The following is a 19,270-nucleotide window of genomic DNA, read 5'->3' as shown; positions in this document are numbered from 1 at the left end:
TGACCCCTTTAATGATATCGGCTAGAATTGAGCCTATGTGAGGATACACCAGGAGTGTTTTGGGTTATGTTACCCTGGCCATTTACTCCTGGCTCAGCTGTCCAAGCTTTCATGCTCATCCATTTTATTTGTCGGCTTACATTCGATGTGGACTGATCTCCAACGCTGCATGACCTTCTTAAGCTCCGGGGGGGTTATCCAGTTGCCAGTTTTGTATTTACACAGCTTGATACCAAGACTATTACGGAATATTATAGAATACTGTATTTTCCATCATTGCCTTTATTCAGGGATAGTACCAGGTCCATGACTCAATGCCGGCAAAAGCTGATTACAGGGCCTACCTGGCCGGTAGTTAGGGCGCCTGCATGAGGACCATCCCTGTAAGATTTGGATTTGCTCCGGCATTTAACGCGGCGATCACCATCGCACAATGTCGGAACATAGTTTCAAGTAATCGGTTAATGATAACTGTAGCAGAGACATGACAGTGAATTGGATGAGAGTTCCAGCAAGGTATTTAGTAATGACAGTGATAATGTGAGATGAATGCTGTTCTGTAGTGCTGTCTTATTCCAACAAAGAGTTCTTATGGATAAGGAAAGCGGCTAACGTATAGCATCGCGCTATACCTATACCCGCTGTTGAGTATTTCTTACCTCTACTCCCCTCCTTGGCATATGATCCTTGACTATTTGTGAACTGTACTCAGAAATTATGTTGTAAGATAGGCCCATTACAGATGTTACTTATACTTGGAAGACTAGCAATTGTTGGTCTGCCGCGTCTACTCGTGAACTCGTTCAAGGGAAGGAAAGGGAAATAACGGGTTGTCTTGTAGAATATCAAAGGGATTACGTAGTCAATAGGAGCGAGGAATAAGTGCCAATCACCGGCTATTGAAGTGTTAGCTTCACACTACCAGCAAAGCAAAATAGGCGCCGACTCCCCGACCGTCGTCGGTTCTATGCCATTTCTGCTACATCAAGGATATAGTACTAGTACCGAATCTCAGGCCATAATGTCGTAGTTTGAAGTGGCTGATGTGGAATACGCGGGAAAAAACAGGGATACAAGGTTTAGCCCATGTTGCTTAAACCTTGCAGGACCGTTGTGCTAAAAATACGACCGAGCTCAGGTGGTCAATAGACTGAAGAATCTCCTCGACAGCCATGTTGGACGAACCAAGCTTCTGTTTCTGTTTTCTCATGAGGCTATAATTTTTTTTTTTTAACATCCGAAAAGAAAAGCAGAAGAAAAATGAAGAAAAAAGAAGAAGGGCTGGTTCTTGTAGGGGTTGGACGGGTATCGGAATGCTGGCTAACTCCTCCCGTAATCTTCAAGCGAGTTTACAGGCTGATACATGGGCAAACATGGGGCCAGTGAAATGGTGGTTAGCTCGGATAATAGGGGCAGAGAACAAGTACGTGGAGAATACGGAGTATCGGTGAACGAATTATACAAGTCTAAAAGATATTAGAGGCAAGTTCACCAGGATATGGTAAATACTGGGTTGTTTAGTCCTGTGCAAAGATTACATAGCTATAACACCGAAATTGGATATACCAGCTACCTGCACGACTTGTAAAATGCTTTGAGACAACTGTGAGTGAGCCATGCATGTGCAGTACTCTGCCTCCGTCTTGTGTTAGAACTCGCTACTCAGCTAGTATCTACCGGGGTCTGGTCAGCCGCTGGCATGGCCTCTCTTGTCGGAAACAGTCCCATGCCTAGGTTTCTTATGAGGGCGGCATTACTCCGTAGTGCCCTGGGAATTGCCGAGCCCACCTACGGGCCGAGATGTGGAGTGCCGAAGATTGCGACGAGTGCTCGTCAAATCGTTGTAGGTATCACATATCAAATCTTTGGCGATTCGAGGGAAAAATGATAACTCTATCTTTCCTACCTATCTGCAAGAGCACAGTATTGCTTATGTAAGAAGAAGAAGAAGCGAAAATAGTGAGAGGAAGAAGAAGACACAACGTGATTTGCCTCTCACTGCCCGCTGTATGGAATACAAATATTTCTTTCGGGTAGGTATACAAGAAGCGTATCTTCGTATTGCTGGAGATAGAGGGGACAGCGCCCTCAGTTGCCTTGCGCACGTGTATCGTCATGTTATGAAATTATAGAGGCAGACCCCAAATAGAGTGAAACATGTATTTCACACACCTAGATTCCGAAAGAGGGCCAGCGACTTGGTGCCTCTAGAATAGATTTATGAAGTAGTATTCCGCGTGTACACCATCAGTGATTAGTTTGTCTGGACATGTCCAAATGCCAAGAAAGGGCGAGAGGGTTGGGCGAATCACTCCATCACGTGGAGAAATAGGCTCTGGTGCATTGAGTGCTCTTCTCGATACCATTTCCAGCATTGAGATCATGTTCAAAGCAACTGTTCGATAATTATGCCCCTTTGAGCATGCATTGGCAGTGTTAGCTATTACGAATTACAGGGTACGAACATTATACATGGCCATCTTTTGGTTCTTGGCTCGCGGCGAGCTTCGCTTCGGGACCGACTACCCTGTAACAATTCGTCTCTCGACAGTGTTACAGTGAACCATTGAGTGATCTGATCATGCCTAGATGGAGACAATTTCGATCCCCGAATGTTGTACAACATTATCAACTTGTTACTTTTCCTTTTCACGTTTACGAACAAGAAGGGATAATGTCGTCTCGGAATTGTCGCGTGTAAGTGGGTGTTTTCTGGCCTGATAGGCGATCTACTGAGATCGCCATCATCAACACCGGCGCCAACTCTCAACCACAGCCGACCTGTTACTCCCAAGCATCCGGGTCAACAGAACCAGAACCGCTTTATCCCGAACATTGTTCGATAGAAAAGGTCACTGCAAAGTACTATCACTGCCCATCCCCAAAGCTTAGAATCGGCAAATACCTGACCCCACTCGTCGAAAAGCCGCTCCAAGAGTCGGCGTAATTTTGGACCGGCGCCCTCCAAACAAGCTTGAGTGGGCTCTCTAATTACTCTCTATGGACAACGAATAGCATCATGATCAGCTATTCTTTTTGCGAAAGTAATCTGCCTTGAGGTTATTGGCTGTGGCAGAAGACTACTGTAAAGAAAAGTCTTCCCTAGCTCACTTTTAAGAGCAGCAGAGCTGTAAAAATAGCCCATCTCGAATTCTCCGTCCATAGGGTATATTACACACTGCATGTCTTCTATGTCGACGAGATCTGTTAATTCCAGCCCCACTCATCGTTAATTTAGTCTTTGAGTCGGAATCACACAAGGCTCCGATGAGAAAGCTTTTGGGCCAAGACACCTGATATTCTAGGTTGAACATATAGAAGCTCCTGATATTCTACAGGAGATAGGGGCGTACCAACTGCTAAGTCCGTTATTAAAAACCCATAGAAGACGGTATAGTGAGCGACAAAAAGGAAGTAATTGATGACTTAGGATTCAGTAGAGAGAAGAGCGCCTTCGTATACATCATGGCTGCGATCATCTTGCATCATTTTGATGCCTCACCCTTTGGCGAGAAGATACGCCTCATCTTTGGGCTCAAGGGTCTATCATGGAAGTCTGTAGATGCCGAGCTCATCATGCCAAAGCCTAAGCTCACAGCGTTGACCGGTGGCTATCGAAAAACTCCCGTCATGCAGATTGGTTCCGACATTTACTGCGACTCCCGTTTGATCGCAGAAGAGCTGGAAGCGAGATACCCTTCGCCTTCGATATTCCCAGGAGGAAGCAAGGGACTCTGTATGGCGCTGTCCACTTGGAGCGATACCGATTTCCACATTGCGAGCTCTGGGCTCACTATTGGAGTCAACAAGGACCAGTTCCTTCCTGAGCTCATGGCTGATCGAAAGGCCTATTTCAAGGGCTTCATGGACGTTGATCGTCTCGGTGCTGACATTGCCCATCTGACGACTCAGCTGCGAGCCCATGCAAGCCTCATTGAGGAGCAGCTCTCTGATGGCCGGCGCTTCTGGCTAGGCGGCGAGCCAAGTCTCGCCGACTTTCATGCCTACGTCGAGATCTGGACGGCAAGAGCCTATATTCCCTTCTCCGACAACATCTTTGCCAGGTTTGGCAAAATGGTGGAATGGGAAGCAAGAGTCAAAGCCATTGGCCATGGACGGAGAACCGACATAAGCATGGAAGAGGCGTCTGAAGCAGCGCGATCTACTCCCCCCCATGTGGGGCAATCATCAATCGTCAATGATGAGCTTGAGATCTCCGAGGGGGACGTAGTGGTTGTTACGCCGGATGACTATGGCCGAGAGCCTGTGACTGGACGCCTGGTAGCTTTGACAGTTCGTCAAGTTGCTATTGAAAAGGAAGATGGTGTTGCAGAGCGGATAGTAGTTCATTTTCCTCGTATCGGCTTCCGTATTGAAAAGCAAAAGTGATGACTGTAGATCGGGAGCAGCATCTTTTGTAACTATAGATGAGATCATGCTAGAAGATTATCGCTCTGGAAGCGCAATGAACGTTGTCCGGACCGACGGATATACTTCATAGTAAATATACAAGATCTTTCGTTCTAACACGGGCAGTCGAATCTTGGGTTCAATAACCGACGTGGCATCATTAGCCCGTGCCGGTGCCGAGCCATCGGGGGTAATTTAGACCTGAACCGGCAATCTCAGTCGAGCGCCCAAGAAAGCTGATGCAAAGAAGTTGTCAATTCTCTTACTTTAACAATTCTCAGGGAAAAAGACAACAGAAGAATGAGTATGCAGAAGCACACATGTACGGCTTATCATGCGTCCAAGCTCCGATACTCATTGGACACTTTTGCCGAGCACGGCAAATGCAGGCGCTGCTTCAAGATTGAGGCAGAGTGAGTCTTCAAGTCGATGGTGCCGGGAAGGAGGAAGCGAACCGATACGCGGGTCGCTGCGCTGGAAAGATAGGTTGCTGAGCTGCAGGCAGCAGTGGGCAGCACAGGAGTCGCGGCGAGTTGATGCTCGTTATTATGATCATGATTAAGTTGCCGGACATGCTGACGGTGCTACACATGTTTTTCGCTCGTCCTCTTAAGGAGGCGACAAGGGCGCAGTTGGCAGGCGGATTGTAATGCGGTATGAGAATGAGATTTCCATTGATGACGAGCCCGCAGAATCTACGTTGGAAAGACTCTTTACGTCGGATCTGATCACCATTAATGTTGCCCGTAGCCTATTCGACGACTTTGTCACCTACCTCGTCTTACAATAGTATACCCTGACGCCATCTGGTAGCGAGGACTTTGGCTTCCTGAGGAGACATCGGCCTCCATTGCTGCTGGATATCATAACTGCCTCTTGCAGAGCGTGCGATTTCACTCTTTGTTAAGCAGGACGCTCGTCCGCGCAAGGAGTTGTGTGACGAATCGGGCTCCTGTTGTAAGACTAATTGATCTCTATGCTTAGCTAGAATCACATTCACATTGTATTGTATACGGTTCCATTCTCGATCATCCAGTAAAAGAAGAAAACAATTCACACATGCGGGCAAAAGAGTTCAAGTTCTTCTGCTCAATCCCGCCGAAGAAACATGTCTGCTATCAGTGCGGGCCGGGCTACATCTGGAACGTTGTATCTTAAGAGGGAAGTTTCATTGTTGATCACAAACGCCAATTTATCCTACCCAGCCATGGATATTTGGCGCGTATCGTAGCTCTCTCCTTCCTGATAGGACGGTAGGCGGATTTTTGAATGGGGCTAATTAATTTTGAGGCAGCTATCCGGAGTCACAATGCCGTAGCACTAACTCAGCTGCCTAAAACAGAAAACTTGTACACGGACTAATAAGATATAAAATAATCTACGGAGTAGACATTGCTGTATAATTGCCTGAAGCTTCCTACCTGGGTAACTCTTATCATTAAACCAATTCGCTATCATGGCTTGAACACTGAGGTATCCACATAGAGCTGTTTTTGCACCTGGCCTGCGATCGGTAAACTGCTCGTGATGCCACCGGACTACGGTTTCTCCGGAAATGTCACCTGCCAGTTCTTCCAGCATCAAACCTCTATGAGGTGCTATTCATAATTTGTCGGGCATAGTCAATGATCTTTGGGTGGGTCAGCTGAACTTAATATAATACAGTCGCGGCCACAAGGCCAAAGATTCACTTGCCTCATGTAACGTCTCTTTTCATTTGGGGTTGGGGGTAAAGTACAGATGTCGCGCAAAGAGACGTACTGAGTTCTACAGCAAAGTATTCTGGGAGCTCTTGGAAAGGCTTCAAAAAGAATACATCTCTACAAAATGGTAGAAAGGAGAGTAATATATATATAACATTCACTGTACGCTACCAAACATGTAGACAAGTTGCACACCACGATACTTCTTTCTCTCATTTCCCATCTGATAGGCACTTTCCCCTGTATATATTCCTCTATAACGTACATATAAAACTTCCGTTTTGTTTCTAACATAAGTCGCGATGCTTTCTACTTCACTCATTCTTGGGCTAGGCCTTGTGGGCTTTGGCGTTGCTGCTCCCTCCTATCCGCAGAGCATCAAAGCCCGCCAAGCCCCTGGCGCTCAAAACGTTGTTTATTGGGGGGGCAACAATAACGAGAATGACAACCTAGCTACCTACTGCAAGCCTGGTGCAGGTATTGATATCCTTGTGCTTTCTTTCTTGGATATATATGGTACAACTGGAAATATCCCTTATGGTAACATTGGAAATTCCTGTTATATCGGCTCGACTGGAGTGCCCCAGCAGTGCGATAACTTGGCTGCCTCAATAGCTACTTGCCAAGCTGCTGGAATTAAGATAATTTTATCGCTTGGAGGTGCCGCCGGCTCTTACTCTTTACAATCTCAGTCCCAAGCTGTCGCTATTGGTCAATATCTCTGGGAAGCTTATGGCAATTCCGGCAGTACTTCTGTAGTACGACCCTTTGGAAACGTAATTGTCGATGGATGGGACTTTGATCTTGAGTTGAATCTCGGGAACCAGTACTATCAATATTTAATCTCAACTCTCCGGTCTAACTTCCCCAGCGACCCCACGAAGACATATTACATTACTGGCGCTCCGCAATGCCCGATTCCGTTGAGTTTTCCCACAGACCTTAATTCCTGCATAGTCGAATGTGTAACTAATAAAGGTCGACAGAGAGCCCAACATGGGAGAAATCATCAGTACCTCGGTGTTCGACTATCTCTGGATTCAATTCTACAACAATAACGGCTACGGTCCAGACCCTTGTTCTCTCGGATTGCCGGGCGATGCGCCGTTTAACTTCAATAACTGGACGTCATTCATTGCCACAACGCCCTCAAAAAATGCCGTATGTTTACTCCGACTCACCAATTAATGATATTTTCTGGTCACTGACAACCTGAGGAAGAAATTATTCATCGGAGTGCCCGCCAACACCCTCGCTGCCAACGGCAACGCTGGCGGTGCAGTTTACTACGCCACGCCCGCTCAACTTGCCACCATTGTCCAAAACACCAAATCCAACCCAGCATTCGGCGGAATCATGATGTGGGCTGCTGGCTACTCTGATGCCAACGTGAACAATGGATGCACTTACGCCCAAGAGGCAAAGAACATCCTCCTGACTGGTGCTCCTTGTGGTGGCTCCCAGCCCGTCAGCTCCAGCCTCCCGACAACTACCGCAAAGCCTACCAAGTCTGCCACTAGCACTTCGTCAGCCACGGGATCGGGTCCGACAGGGACAGTTCCCCAATGGGGCCAGGTAAGTAGAACTACCGTGAAAAGTCTGATTAAAATATCTTCTTGTATGCAAACTGATCTGTTCTATAGTGTGGTGGCGAGGGTTACACAGGCCCAACACAGTGCATTGCCCCATATAAATGTGTAGCACAAGGCGAATGGTGGTCGTCCTGCCAATAGAGCAGATGTGTGGTCATCGCTGGGTATTTGAACCTTATAAGGAGCTCGAGAAATTATTTGTATATATTAAAACATGACTGCATGGAAAGGCTTGAGAGTTTTAAGGTCATTACAATATGGGCGCAGCTATTAGCTGATATCATGTAATCACATCACAGTCCGTTAGGCTGTTCATAATGAGTGGTATCAAGAGCCGTACGAGGAGGGCATCATTATCGGATGGTGTCATCTAATTATCGCATAGGCTTATAAGTCTTGAATCAAATTGGATACGATTGGCTAGACATTAATTTCCAGGTTTTTGTCTTTTCTTTATTCGCTTTGTCTTATATCTACAAGCTTTTTCCAATTTGTGAGTCTGGATTGGAGTTTTATTAAGACTGAGTATTTACAGGAGCTAGAGAGCCATGAAAGATGTCCATAATCTGGCTGAAGTGGTGCCTAGCGTGAGTTATGGGACAATCTCCACCACCGTTGCAGACTATTGGCTGCTAGCTTTTGAAGCATTCAAAATACTCCGCACATGTGGATTGAGCACAATTCTACTCATTTTCTTGGCTTTCTTCATATTCAAACCCCCGATCTTCGGCAGCTTAAGGGCAACAATCTCGCGAGTCAGGACACTCCCTGTGATCCATTCATGTAGTGTACCTCTCGTACGAAGATAACTGGATTCTACCCTCCTCGTTCATATTATACCTGCTCTTGATAATACCGAACAATGCTGTCTCCGCAAATTACCTCTACCTTCCACGTTCACAGTGGACAAAGCCACCTTAAGTGGTCAAAGGCCATCGCCCCCGTATTAACCGTCGACTCAAATGAGGTTGTAACCTTCGATACTATCGATGGAAGCAATGGTCAAATTACGCCAAGCTCGACCGTGGAAGATGTCCTAAGCTTCAAGGCCGAACTGGCAGACCCCCTCTTCGGACCCGTGTATGTACGCGGCGCTGAGCCAGGAGACACTCTCGAAATTGAGGTTTTGGAGTTAAAAACTGCAGACTGGGGCTGGACAGCAATTATACCTGGTTTTGGACTCCTTACAGATGAGTTCCCGGAGCCACAGTTGAAGATCTGGAAACTTGATCCCAACGATTCCTCTGCGACATTCAAGGAAGGCATTCGCATTCCTACTCATCCCTTTCTTGGTGTTATGGGGGTAGCTCCGGGCGAGGGAGAATTTCCCACTATTCCACCGCTCGACACAGGAGGCAACATCGATACCCGCCACATTATAGCTGGAACAAAGCTTTTTCTGCCCGTGAAGGCACCCGGTGCATTATTCAGTTGCGGTGATGGCCATGCAGCTCAGGGCGACGGAGAAGTTTGTGGAACTGCTATTGAGACTCCCATGCAGGTGAAGTTACGACTCACAGTTAGGAAGGACATGAAATGGGTCAGCTCTCCCAATTATTCTTCTCCTTCGTCAGCCCTCACATTGGCTGAAGACCGAGGATATTATGCTGTTCTTGGCATTGATTCAGATCTACTGGAAGCTGCTCGCAAGGCAGTTCGCGGTATTATCGAATACATGATGCAAACAAAGAGTCTGAGCCGTGTGGAAGCATATATGCTTGCTAGCGTTTCCATCAGCCTCAGGGTTTCAGAAGTAGTGAACGTGCCTAACTACGCTATTTCAGCTAGCATACCACTAAATATCTTTACGCAAGCTTCTTAATAAGTCCTATTCATCTCACCGCTAGGCATATGGGAGCTTGACATAGGCTTAACGTGGAGAAGGACCGACGATATTCGGCAATTACTAGCAGTTATTATTTTTTTTATTTTTTTTTAAAAAAAGAATTGATGGTATATACAAAGAGATTAAAAATAACGAAACTGTCTGTGCCCTTTGACCTACAAGATGCACTAATGTGGTCAGCAATATCGTACCTGGCAAGGATGCTGCTAACAATTGCCTGGCAGAAGACAAAAGGCGCACACTTCAGACCTAAGCAAGAGAAACGCATTTCAAGAGCAAATACAGACATGTGAGATATTATATGTTTCCATAGTTTACCACGTCTATACCCAACTGTGCAGGTGTAACTGTTCGCTTACTCTTCAACACTTGTCTTTGGCCAAGTACCTTTAATTTTTGTCTAGCGTACATATGCTTTGTGTTTCATAAATAACTATCATGTTTTTTCATCACTTATCTATTACGTAGATCAATCGTTTGGGAACAGCAAACTTTGTATTTTATCACCTAATGTTTCCAGCTGACCCTAAGCGTCTAGCTTGTGCAATAACGGGCAGTAGGTCAATTGCTGCCCGCCCAAAAACGGAGAAACGCTTCCCTCTTATTCTTGGGCGGCGGTAAGGGATCTGGGTTACGGTCTTTCTCACTTAATGGCAGACCATCATTTCCCACATCAGTGACAGCATTTTGTTGTTTTCCAAGAAAGTAGTTGGTCTGAAAGAAGGCCGCCACAAGAGGGACGAAAGCCAGTGCTAGAGCCACGGTAATGCAGTAGTACAGGGCATGGCGATAAGCTGTAATAGCGCCTTGGCGGATGGGATCGTCAAAATCATAAGCAGTGCGCAGAGAACGCATGTCGCCGAAAAGTTTTTTCACAGTTGCTTCTGGGGTGCCGGCCGGCAAATATTTTCGCAGCTGCTTTGGCATCTGATTGGACCAAATGACAGCGACAATGGCAGATCCAATGGCACTGCCAATCTTTGACCATAAAGAAAGTAATGATACTGCAAGGGCAACATCTTGGTGAGGTACGGAAGCTTGCGAGGCTACTCGGGATCCAACAACAGACATCGAGCCACCGATACCAACAAGAATGCTCGACATGACAAGTGCGCCGGTACTTATAGCTGCGAGACGCCCGTCCAACATAATACCGATGCCGATGATCTTGATGACAAGGCCCACAATCTGAATGGATTTATATCGATGAGTCCAGCGCTGGGCTAGGCCAACAAATGGACCGGTGATACATAATGCCAATGTTAGAGTATTGCCGTAGTAGACCCAATCTTGATAGCTCCAAGGTTTTGCGACATAGACGTATGAACTCCAGTAGAGACTACGGATGTTTCCGGCCACTTGAGATAGATTGTTAGTAACAGTGTCAAGTAGAGAGCAGCCTAAGAAAGCGGTACTTACACATATAAAAAGAGTCGATAATGATCGCCATCACAAATGTTTTGTTGAAAACAAGTCGACGGGGAGCACTGGGGACACGAGCGAACTTCATCTCAAAAACAATATAGGCAACCAATAAAAGGCCACCTACAATCATCATGGCGATGAGAGATTGATTGCGCCACCCATGTTCAGCATAGGTTTTGAGAGAAAAGGGCAGCAGGAGTAGTGACCACCCAAATCCAAGCAAAACTAGACCAAATGCATCAATCTCTTCGAGATTCGTCTTCAGCGACTGAGTCCACTCTTGCTTATTGTCAACCACAGGTGTGGTAGTGAGGTCAATAGTCTTCTGCTGATCCTCTTGATCCGCCGTGTTATCAAGAGTACGCCGTGCGGCGTTACTTGATGCGATATTGACCACGCCCTTCTTCTTAGCCATTCTATCCAGCCAAATCAGTGCTGCAACGGCAGGACCTAGCGCAACTGGCATAATTATGGCGAACATGCCATATCCCCAGCGCCATTGATTGCGCTTCTCTAACGCATCGACTATCTTGCCTGAAAACCAGGTATTGATGATAAAGGGCGTGGAGAGCATAGAGCTGGCAAAGCCACGCCACTCCAGCGGCGTGAGATCAGCAACGATGATATCATTGGTAAGGTCGATACCAGAACCACCAATTGCAACAAACACTTCTCCAACAACATAAGCGGAAATTGTCTTCGATGTGGCAGCAATCATGTAGCCAATGATATAAAACCCCAGTATAAGAAGATATGTGTACGGGCGGGACGTAATATCGGAAATCTTTGCAATAAAAGGCTTCGAGACAGCACTTATGATGCTGGTTGCAATTGACAGGGTTGCCAAGACAGAGCTGTGCTGTTTAAAATAAGATGAAGCATCAACGCTGTAATAGGATGTCGTAGAGGAGTCGAGTGAATAAGCCCAGGCACAGACGAGAACTGAACCACCCACGAGCCAGAGCAATTTTCGATTTGATTTCGTCTCTCGATACACGGCTTCCATGCGGGTGACACCCCTAGACTGGACAATATCGCCAGCATTGGCTCCAGGCTTAAGGATATCACTTGCATTGTCCGCGTCAGGGACACCCGCCCCAATTGGAGAAATCTTATCCTCTGTAGACATGATACTGAGGCATAAAGGATCGATGGAAAAAAAAGTAGGAGATATTTAGAAAACAATTGAGAAGGGCGGGAGTCGGCCTTTTACAGTACCGCCTTACCCTGCTCTTTCGGACTCTTGGCATCAAGAACTTTCAAGTTGTCTAATGTGGAACAAGCAAGGGTCATCATAGTTTATTCTGAGTAACTTGGTAGTGTCTGACACTAGTCCCATCTTTTTTTATCTGATCAGATTGATATGACTGTTATCATTCGTTCAACTTGAACCCGTCGCATGACCTTATATGGAGCGTAGAGTAGCAGTTATGTACTAAGCAAGAAAAAATTTCTCAGGCTAGGGTCTCGGAAGCGCATGTTTAGCCTATCCGGGCTTGAAGACGTGAGACTAATTTGCCAATTTGGGAATAATTGGGGAGTATACGAGAGAGTTGGTCGGCGTGGGAATCGCCTCGGAGTTACAAGAGTTTGATAAAAGTCCGTAGTTCCTCTCTCATCTGCTAATATTTGGCCGGTGTGGGATCTAACTCTGTAGACAACCAACGCCGCTAAGTCCTCGTACAACGTTTTAACCTTGTTCTAGTTCAAAACTTACCACCATGAGCTAAACGTTACTCTTAGTCTCTAACAACAAGCTTATTAACACTTTCCTCCTGTAGCTTAACTACTTTATGCGGGCTTTATATTTTTTTCCTAAATCATTGAGTGCCCGTAAAAAGTTGCCAGCAAGTTTGCTGTATCCGTACTCTTAGAATCTCGCCCATCTTAAGTAAATGGGATCTATATACTTCATACTAAGTATCATTAGTTATAAAAACCAGAGATCTTGTCAATGTTTTGCGACCGTACCAAAAACCCTTGAGGTACAATGAGTGATTCAATGACGAATTCTCTGCTACATTTTGTTATCATTAAGTTGCGGAGTAGCTACTAATAATAGCGTAGACCTGTTGAATAGAATACGATGTCGCCCAAGATGATATAACGGCTACGAAACTAGACAGCTCCTACAATGATGTGGCTCGTGTGTTTAAATTATGCCTCATTATAGAATATACTAACCTGCCCGCCGTCATCACCTAGTATATAAAGGTATCCAATTGCTGAACTTATGAAATAAGATGTTAAATACGGAGATGTGACGGATAGAGCAATTTCTCCATTCAAGCTGGGCAGTCTCAGACAAGGTGTTATTTCCATATACTGCACGCTGGCAAAACATTCGTGCAATATTTGCGTTGCATTGTAGTCTTTCCCATCAAGCCATCACCGTCTCTCACTAGCTTTGGTCGCAGCGGAAAAGGGAACCGCCGGACTTTGATCAGTAATCTGTTTGAGAACACAGAAGGGCATTTAAGGGTGAGCGGCCTAACGAGTGCGCCACTCTGCAGGGTTACGAGAGTGTTTCTAACAAATATCAACACTTTCAACAAATTTATCAGATGCGATACTGTAATGAACGCTATTCGATGAATCGCGGCATGTGTAGATTTGCCTGGGATGATTGCACGCTTCGCACCAACTGTTGTAGCATCACTAAAAAATCGCCATATGGACAACTTTTAGCGATTGTTGGAACCAACGCCGGGGAGCAAGATCCAGAAAGCAAATTTTACATATGCGCTCAGTGAGAGGGAGTCATATTGTAGCGGCGAGGAGTAGTATACTTATCCAATCAAGCTGGATACAACCCTCTAATGTCTCATCTTTTCTCACCTTATAGAGTACTCTAGATCAGTGATGGCTGCCCGCACAACCTTTGATGAAAAAGCGGCTTGTCTATACTAGAGTTTGGTGTAGAGCTTAACAGTAAGTGTGCTAACTTCTCTCTCTTGTAATGAGAAAAACGAGATGTTTGAGCATCAAGAAAAAATGACTCGAAGATGTAGGTGCTCAATGGTGACTTAAGAGGTGAAATCTCAATTTCTCCTCTCCACTACAAACGATATGCGAGTTAGCTTATAAAAGGCCTGAATTTTATAGACTTTTAGCAGAAAATGTTCTGTGCTAGCTTTGCCTTTTGCCAGCGTGGTTTTTTAGAACTAGACCCCTCCAAATTTTGAAGTGAGCTTGGCATATGGCTTGATACAATATCCAAGGTAGACAAAACAGATATCTTTACTACTGATATAGCTTAACAAGACTATGTCTTCTAATCAATGCTATTGACGCTCCGTGAGATTTACTGAGGCGACAGTATCTTGGGACATTTTAAACAAATGCCCCCGTCGATGTCTTGGCAACGATCCTCAGATTACCCCTCCAAACTCGTTAAATGCACCTCATAGATAAGAGCGTACCTAAGATTACGGGGCTCAGAATGAATTCCGGCGATGCAGTGATTACAAAGTGTGATTATCTCGCCTAGATTATGGACCGCACATACCAAATCGTCTAGTAGTACCAAGGCGAAGCGAAAATGCAATTACAAGTCTACTCCAAATCTCGCGCTGAATTATCCCGACTGCGAGATGGATCTCGGGATACGTTTTCGGTGTTTGTAACCCCTCCCATTGCGCCATATCATTTATGAATGCCGAACTAGGCGTCTCATCAAAATAACGAACAACGTGCCCCATACCCAAATAGTTGAAAGATGCGGCACTAATCAATTGCCAGGTATAGCACATGTATGAAAATGGATCGCTTTAAGTCTAATTCGCTGTTTACTCACACTTGAAGGTGATGGTAGCTTCTTAATCTGAGTGCTTGGCAAACCCATTTATCATTGTAAATTTAGCCGGGCAACAATGTCAACTGCATGATGATGGTGATGTCTACTTTCTAAGAATGATCCACTATGGTGCGATTGTTCAACCAAGCCACCGGACAAAATATAAATAGGAAGCTTAACACTCAAGGTTTTCATCTAGATCCAAAAGTACACTGCTTCATTCAGAATAGAAAGCTCATATCAGCATAACATATCCTACAATGGGGCGATTCATTGTCCAGTCTATCCTGGCGTTGGCCATGGCAGTTTCAGCATTGCCTACTGATAACTCGACACAATATGTTGGCCCTGCGAATGGTAACTTGGTAATTGTTGGCGGCGGCACCCTGGACGATGCTATTCTCCAGAAAGTCATTGATCTTGCTGGAGGCAACGACAGCTCTATCGTCGTCATCCCAACCGCCCAGGGCGATCCAAGCTACGATCAGAATGCCGCCAATGCGGATGATTTCCGCCGGCTGGGATCTAAGAGCGTTACTGTTCTACATACTTATGATCCTGCGGTTGCAAACACCGAGGAATTTGTTCAGCCACTTCTTAACGCCACCGGTGTCTGGTTTGGAGGCGGCCGCCAGTGGCGTTTGGTTGACGCTTATGCAGGAACACTCACTGAACAAAAGATCCGTGCTGTGCTAGATGCCGGTGGCGTCATCGGAGGATCTTCTGCCGGAGCATCGATCCAAGGAGATTTCCTTGCGCGCGGCGATACGAAGAGCAACAGTCTTATTATCGGAGACCATCAGCAAGGCTTCGCTTATGTGAAGAATGTGGCCATCGACCAGCATGTTCTCGTACGGAATCGTCATTTCGACATGCTTAATGTTCTCAAATACAAGCCTGGGATTCTCGGTATTGCCATTAATGAGAACACGGCCGTCCACGTATCCAAGAACACCGCGGAGATCTTCGGTGCTAGCTATGCCATCATTTACGATGGAACATACTGGTCGCGAGACGGCGGCGATGCGAACCAAATTCCGGATTCTTCAGGACTATTTTATTTTGTGAGGGCAGGAGATGTATATGATCTTGGGCTGCGCAAGGTGGTCCATGCCTCTTAAATGATCTTGTATTGCGTTACGAATATACTTTTCTTACGTTGGGGATCTATCAGCTGCGACTAGGGGCGTGGCATAGAGCATCCTGTCCTATATCGTAGGATACATAGGCCCTCATGCGACAATAGACTACATTCCCGTTTCCAATGACTTTTGGATGAATGATTGCTACCTAGTGTGTCTCTAGCTAGACAACCTTCTTGATCTATCAATTGAAGTCACGAATGTAATTCGTAATGCTCTTTAATGGAAATCTAGGAACACTTATAGATTGCGCACATGATGGCTTTGGCTTTGATCTTGACATTAATTTAGTTCATATAGAGCATCCTATTAAACCTCCAATGAAAGCCAGTGCTCTCCATACCGATACGGAGATTCTTTAGTTTGTTCTTCATCTATAATGCCTCTAATAGGAGAATCTCCATCGAGGGTCCTTGTCTCCTTGCCAGTCCAACGCCTCACCCACGTTCTGAATCTCCGGCGCGATTTCTTCCCTCGCCTTATTTTGAGCCCTTAGTCGCCAGCCTATGTAGGTAGCCACAATGGCATTTGCGCATAGATATGCAAGGGCCATTGAATGGCCGACAACAAATCTCGGTCCATCGTTGGATCGATAAAGCTGTGTTCCCATTACAGCTCCTAAATTCCCAATGCTAATTTGCATTGCATTTGCAATTGCTCTTTTAGTTTGTCCGGAAACATTAATTGCAGGCCAAGAAAGGACAAGTGCTGTTGATGGATAGATTCCTGCCGCCGCGAAGAATGTGCCCAAGTATGACACCCCCGGCCGTGCAACAGGATCAGTGTTTGCAAGCAAAATGATATATCCAATCGCCGCTGTAAGCGAGGAACCAGCAAGGAAAACGGCCCTTTTCCCCAATTTCTCAGATGCAATAGCCACTACTACTGTTGTGACAAACGCCAGTGCATACGGGGGGATTGTAAGTAGCTGGGCCTTTGCTGCTGTATATCCGAGGTTGCTGATAATGGTTGGCTAAATCCCCATCTCAGTATAAGTAACATTTAGTGGTTTAACATAATTGAGGAAATACCAGAAATAAGGAGAGCGTATAAAGTGGCAAGCTCATTGTATGGAACCCCAAGCTATAAAGCCAACAGTTTGGGTCCCGCACTGCTTCTAGTACAGCACTCCAGGTGAATTCTTCTTTGATCATTGCATCGCAGTCCGCCGCCAGCCTAGTCTGGATGAATTCCCTCTCAGGCTTTGTAAGGAACTTTGCAGTATCCGGATAGTTCTCGATAAACCAGTACGCTATAGTGGCCACGATGACGGTGGCAATCCCTTCCTAGAAGACGATGTTAATACACATAGATAACCCTAAAAAACTGTTGGGGGATGCACAAGAATAAAAATCCATCGCCATCCATTGCTCCAAACAACGCCTGCCATTTTCCCAATTCCCTGCCGATTTGAAGTTCGTTAGCTTCATTCTGTAGCTACCATGAGGCTGTACATCACCGACATATGCTAATATGCCACCAAATGCTCCTGCAAGTGACGCTGCGCTGAAAAACAGAGAAATTCGATACTGTCGCTCTCTTCGCTTGTACCACATTGAGAGATAGAAGACAACGCCCGGAAAAAGTCCACTTTCTGTAACACCTAGAAAGAATCGCGCGACAAGAAAGCCGGAGAGGTTTTGTACTACTCCCAGAAGTGTGGCAACAACACCCCACGCTATTGTCAGTGTTGGGAGCCATAACCGAGGGCTTGTTCTTTTAAGAATGACATTGCAAGGAATCTAATTTCTCATTAACATATTTGCTTTACTGGAACACAATATGATTAGTGCAGACCTCAAAGAGAACATAGCCAATGAAATAAACCGTCAATCCTGTAAGATACTGGTTCCCCGCTGTGATAATGTTAGAGGTGCCAAAGCTGCGAGGGGAGTGTTATGCCGAACTCATATGAAGGTCGCTCACCATGCCCTCTATACGGGCATTTCCAACTGATATTCTGTTAGTAAAGTAGAAGTGCTATCTTTGTGTAGTCATACCGTTGCTACGATCCAAAAATGAGAGAAGATATAAGACGCCAACCGCTGGTAGAAGCCTCCAATCCAGCTTGCGCAGTAAGGCTCTTTCGTTAACCCCATCTTCTATATCTGTAATTTCGGTTTCTGCATTTTGATCATGCGATTGTTCTTTCGCATCACTCATTTCAAATGATCTTGGAAAAACTAGCGGCAATGGATGTATCGAGTCTCTCCAACGATATGTTGTTTCTTCTGTGTGATAAGCCGTAAACACTTAGTCTTATATATAGGAGCGATAAAGCCCTGGGCGTCATCATATATTTTGTCATATGCTTTATCTTTATTGGGCCCTAATTTCTCACATTGTATTATACAATCTCTCCGTTATGCAGTATGATTTTCGTGATTCCGGGCCAAGATCGCGTCAAACTTCGAGCCAGCACGCCATCGTGGGGAAGACACCCCGCCCATATCTGAATGGCCTATCAAACCATGTCCTGGTTCTTATTAAGCAAAGCTGCGAGCTATAGCAGATGGAAACACCACTTTTACAAGCCATATGGACCAAGCAATCTTGCAAGATTGGTTCACCTCCCCAAAGCCATAAATTAAGGTAATGACTGATAGTAGAATGCTGCATAACCACCCCAGCCAGTGAATGAAGTTTTGGGTTCCGATTTAGAAACTCCACATTGGAATGGGGATGATACATCTGTACTATAGTCGTTTATTTTCCTACATTTTCTTAGCGTTATTTCCCTTCGCGGAACAACGAGGTAGATCCTTGAGCTCTGACCAGGGGTATCAACTACCCCTGGTCACTGCTGAAGAGCCAGCGTGTACATAAGAAGAGCCTGTCCTCGCATGAGATAGAGGAAGGGCAACGGCGGGCCTGTTGCTGACCATAGACTGGCCAGTACCGACCGCAAGGTCACAACATTCCTTTCTACCGAAATACATTCGTTTATCGTTTCCTACTTCTATTACGGGGGTAACCCCCATCCATCGTGAATACGCTGGCTCTGACCAGAGCCCAAGCTATCCATTGATACTATTCTTTTCTTGTTTGGGTGTGTTTGTGTGTATCTTCATCATACCACTTGACGCCTGTGCCATGCACAGTATACTATCAAAGACGGTTGGGTTGTGTGTGTTGGTGTTGTGTGTCCCTCGCGGCACAAACTAGGCTTCACGGCGGCCTGCCTCGTCTTCAACATAAGGTTAATATACTAATATTAAACATTACCGCGTGTTAAAAGCCCTCTGATATTACGGTGAAGCTATATAATCTAAATATTATTTAAAAACTTCGACCATTTAGCATACTGTTCTAAGATCGAAATCAGGTTTGTTTACATCTGAAGGGGCCTTACGAAG

The 19,270-nt window shown here is 45.6% G+C and overlaps 6 protein-coding genes across 6 annotated transcripts; 4 read left to right on the top strand and 2 right to left on the bottom strand.

Annotated features, from left to right (window-relative positions):
- Positions 1–3,444: 3,444 nt before the first annotated feature.
- Positions 3,445–4,506, top strand: M431DRAFT_506928 (hypothetical protein). The gene has a single exon (XM_024918889.1). The coding sequence runs from the start codon at positions 3,466–3,468 to the stop codon at positions 4,387–4,389; it is 924 nt and encodes a 307-aa protein (XP_024776880.1). The 5' UTR covers positions 3,445–3,465; the 3' UTR covers positions 4,390–4,506.
- A 1,836-nt stretch (positions 4,507–6,342) lies between these two features.
- Positions 6,343–8,126, top strand: M431DRAFT_112925 (carbohydrate-binding module family 1 protein). The gene is made up of 4 exons (XM_024911858.1): positions 6,343–7,035; positions 7,100–7,274; positions 7,335–7,688; positions 7,757–8,126. Exons 1-4 carry the CDS (start codon positions 6,416–6,418, stop codon positions 7,844–7,846), a joined length of 1,239 nt encoding a protein of 412 aa, XP_024776879.1. The 5' UTR covers positions 6,343–6,415; the 3' UTR covers positions 7,847–8,126.
- Positions 8,127–8,417: 291 nt separating this feature from the next.
- On the top strand, positions 8,418–9,869 carry M431DRAFT_506926 (hypothetical protein). The gene is made up of 2 exons (XM_024918888.1): positions 8,418–9,690; positions 9,776–9,869. The coding sequence occupies exon 1, from the start codon at positions 8,568–8,570 to the stop codon at positions 9,525–9,527; it is 960 nt and encodes a 319-aa protein (XP_024776878.1). The 5' UTR covers positions 8,418–8,567; the 3' UTR covers positions 9,528–9,690; positions 9,776–9,869.
- A 202-nt stretch (positions 9,870–10,071) lies between these two features.
- Positions 10,072–12,105, bottom strand: M431DRAFT_15690 (hypothetical protein; the record flags this gene model as incomplete). Its single annotated transcript, XM_024912960.1, has 2 exons — positions 10,072–10,909; positions 10,971–12,105. The coding sequence occupies 2 exons, from the start codon at positions 12,103–12,105 to the stop codon at positions 10,113–10,115; spliced, it is 1,932 nt and encodes a 643-aa protein (XP_024776877.1). The 3' UTR covers positions 10,072–10,112.
- Positions 12,106–14,975: 2,870 nt separating this feature from the next.
- M431DRAFT_506924 (hypothetical protein) lies at positions 14,976–16,032 on the top strand. Its single transcript, XM_024918887.1, has one exon. It carries the CDS (start codon positions 15,033–15,035, stop codon positions 15,891–15,893), a length of 861 nt encoding a protein of 286 aa, XP_024776876.1. The 5' UTR covers positions 14,976–15,032; the 3' UTR covers positions 15,894–16,032.
- Positions 16,033–16,299: 267 nt separating this feature from the next.
- On the bottom strand, positions 16,300–18,077 carry M431DRAFT_4266 (hypothetical protein; the record flags this gene model as incomplete). The annotated part of the gene is made up of 7 exons (XM_024915069.1): positions 16,300–16,887; positions 16,946–17,200; positions 17,257–17,316; positions 17,378–17,656; positions 17,712–17,770; positions 17,822–17,866; positions 17,915–18,077. The coding sequence occupies 7 exons, from the start codon at positions 18,075–18,077 to the stop codon at positions 16,300–16,302; spliced, it is 1,449 nt and encodes a 482-aa protein (XP_024776875.1).
- Between the last annotated feature and the right edge of the window lie 1,193 nt (positions 18,078–19,270).

The sequence above is a fragment of the Trichoderma harzianum genome, assembly GCF_003025095.1.
Source record: "Trichoderma harzianum CBS 226.95 unplaced genomic scaffold M431scaffold_4, whole genome shotgun sequence".
Lineage (NCBI taxonomy): Eukaryota > Fungi > Ascomycota > Sordariomycetes > Hypocreales > Hypocreaceae > Trichoderma > Trichoderma harzianum.
The sequence above is the reverse complement of the archived record's forward strand: the minus strand, read 5'-3'. Positions and strand labels throughout refer to the sequence as shown.

What these genes read in the sequence shown, in the direction of transcription:
- M431DRAFT_506928 (XM_024918889.1), top strand. Translation starts at nt 3,466, where the DNA reads ATGGCTGCGATCATCTTGCATCATTTTGATGCCTCACCCTTTGGCGAG.
- M431DRAFT_112925 (XM_024911858.1), top strand. Translation starts at nt 6,416, where the DNA reads ATGCTTTCTACTTCACTCATTCTTGGGCTAGGCCTTGTGGGCTTTGGC. An exon ending in CAACGCCCTCAAAAAATGCC is followed by an intron (nt 7,275 to 7,334) that starts GTATGTTTACTC and finishes AACCTGAGGAAG; the next exon opens with AAATTATTCATCGGAGTGCC. An exon ending in CAGTTCCCCAATGGGGCCAG is followed by an intron (nt 7,689 to 7,756) that starts GTAAGTAGAACT and finishes TCTGTTCTATAG; the next exon opens with TGTGGTGGCGAGGGTTACAC.
- M431DRAFT_506926 (XM_024918888.1), top strand. Translation starts at nt 8,568, where the DNA reads ATGCTGTCTCCGCAAATTACCTCTACCTTCCACGTTCACAGTGGACAA.
- M431DRAFT_506924 (XM_024918887.1), top strand. Translation starts at nt 15,033, where the DNA reads ATGGGGCGATTCATTGTCCAGTCTATCCTGGCGTTGGCCATGGCAGTT.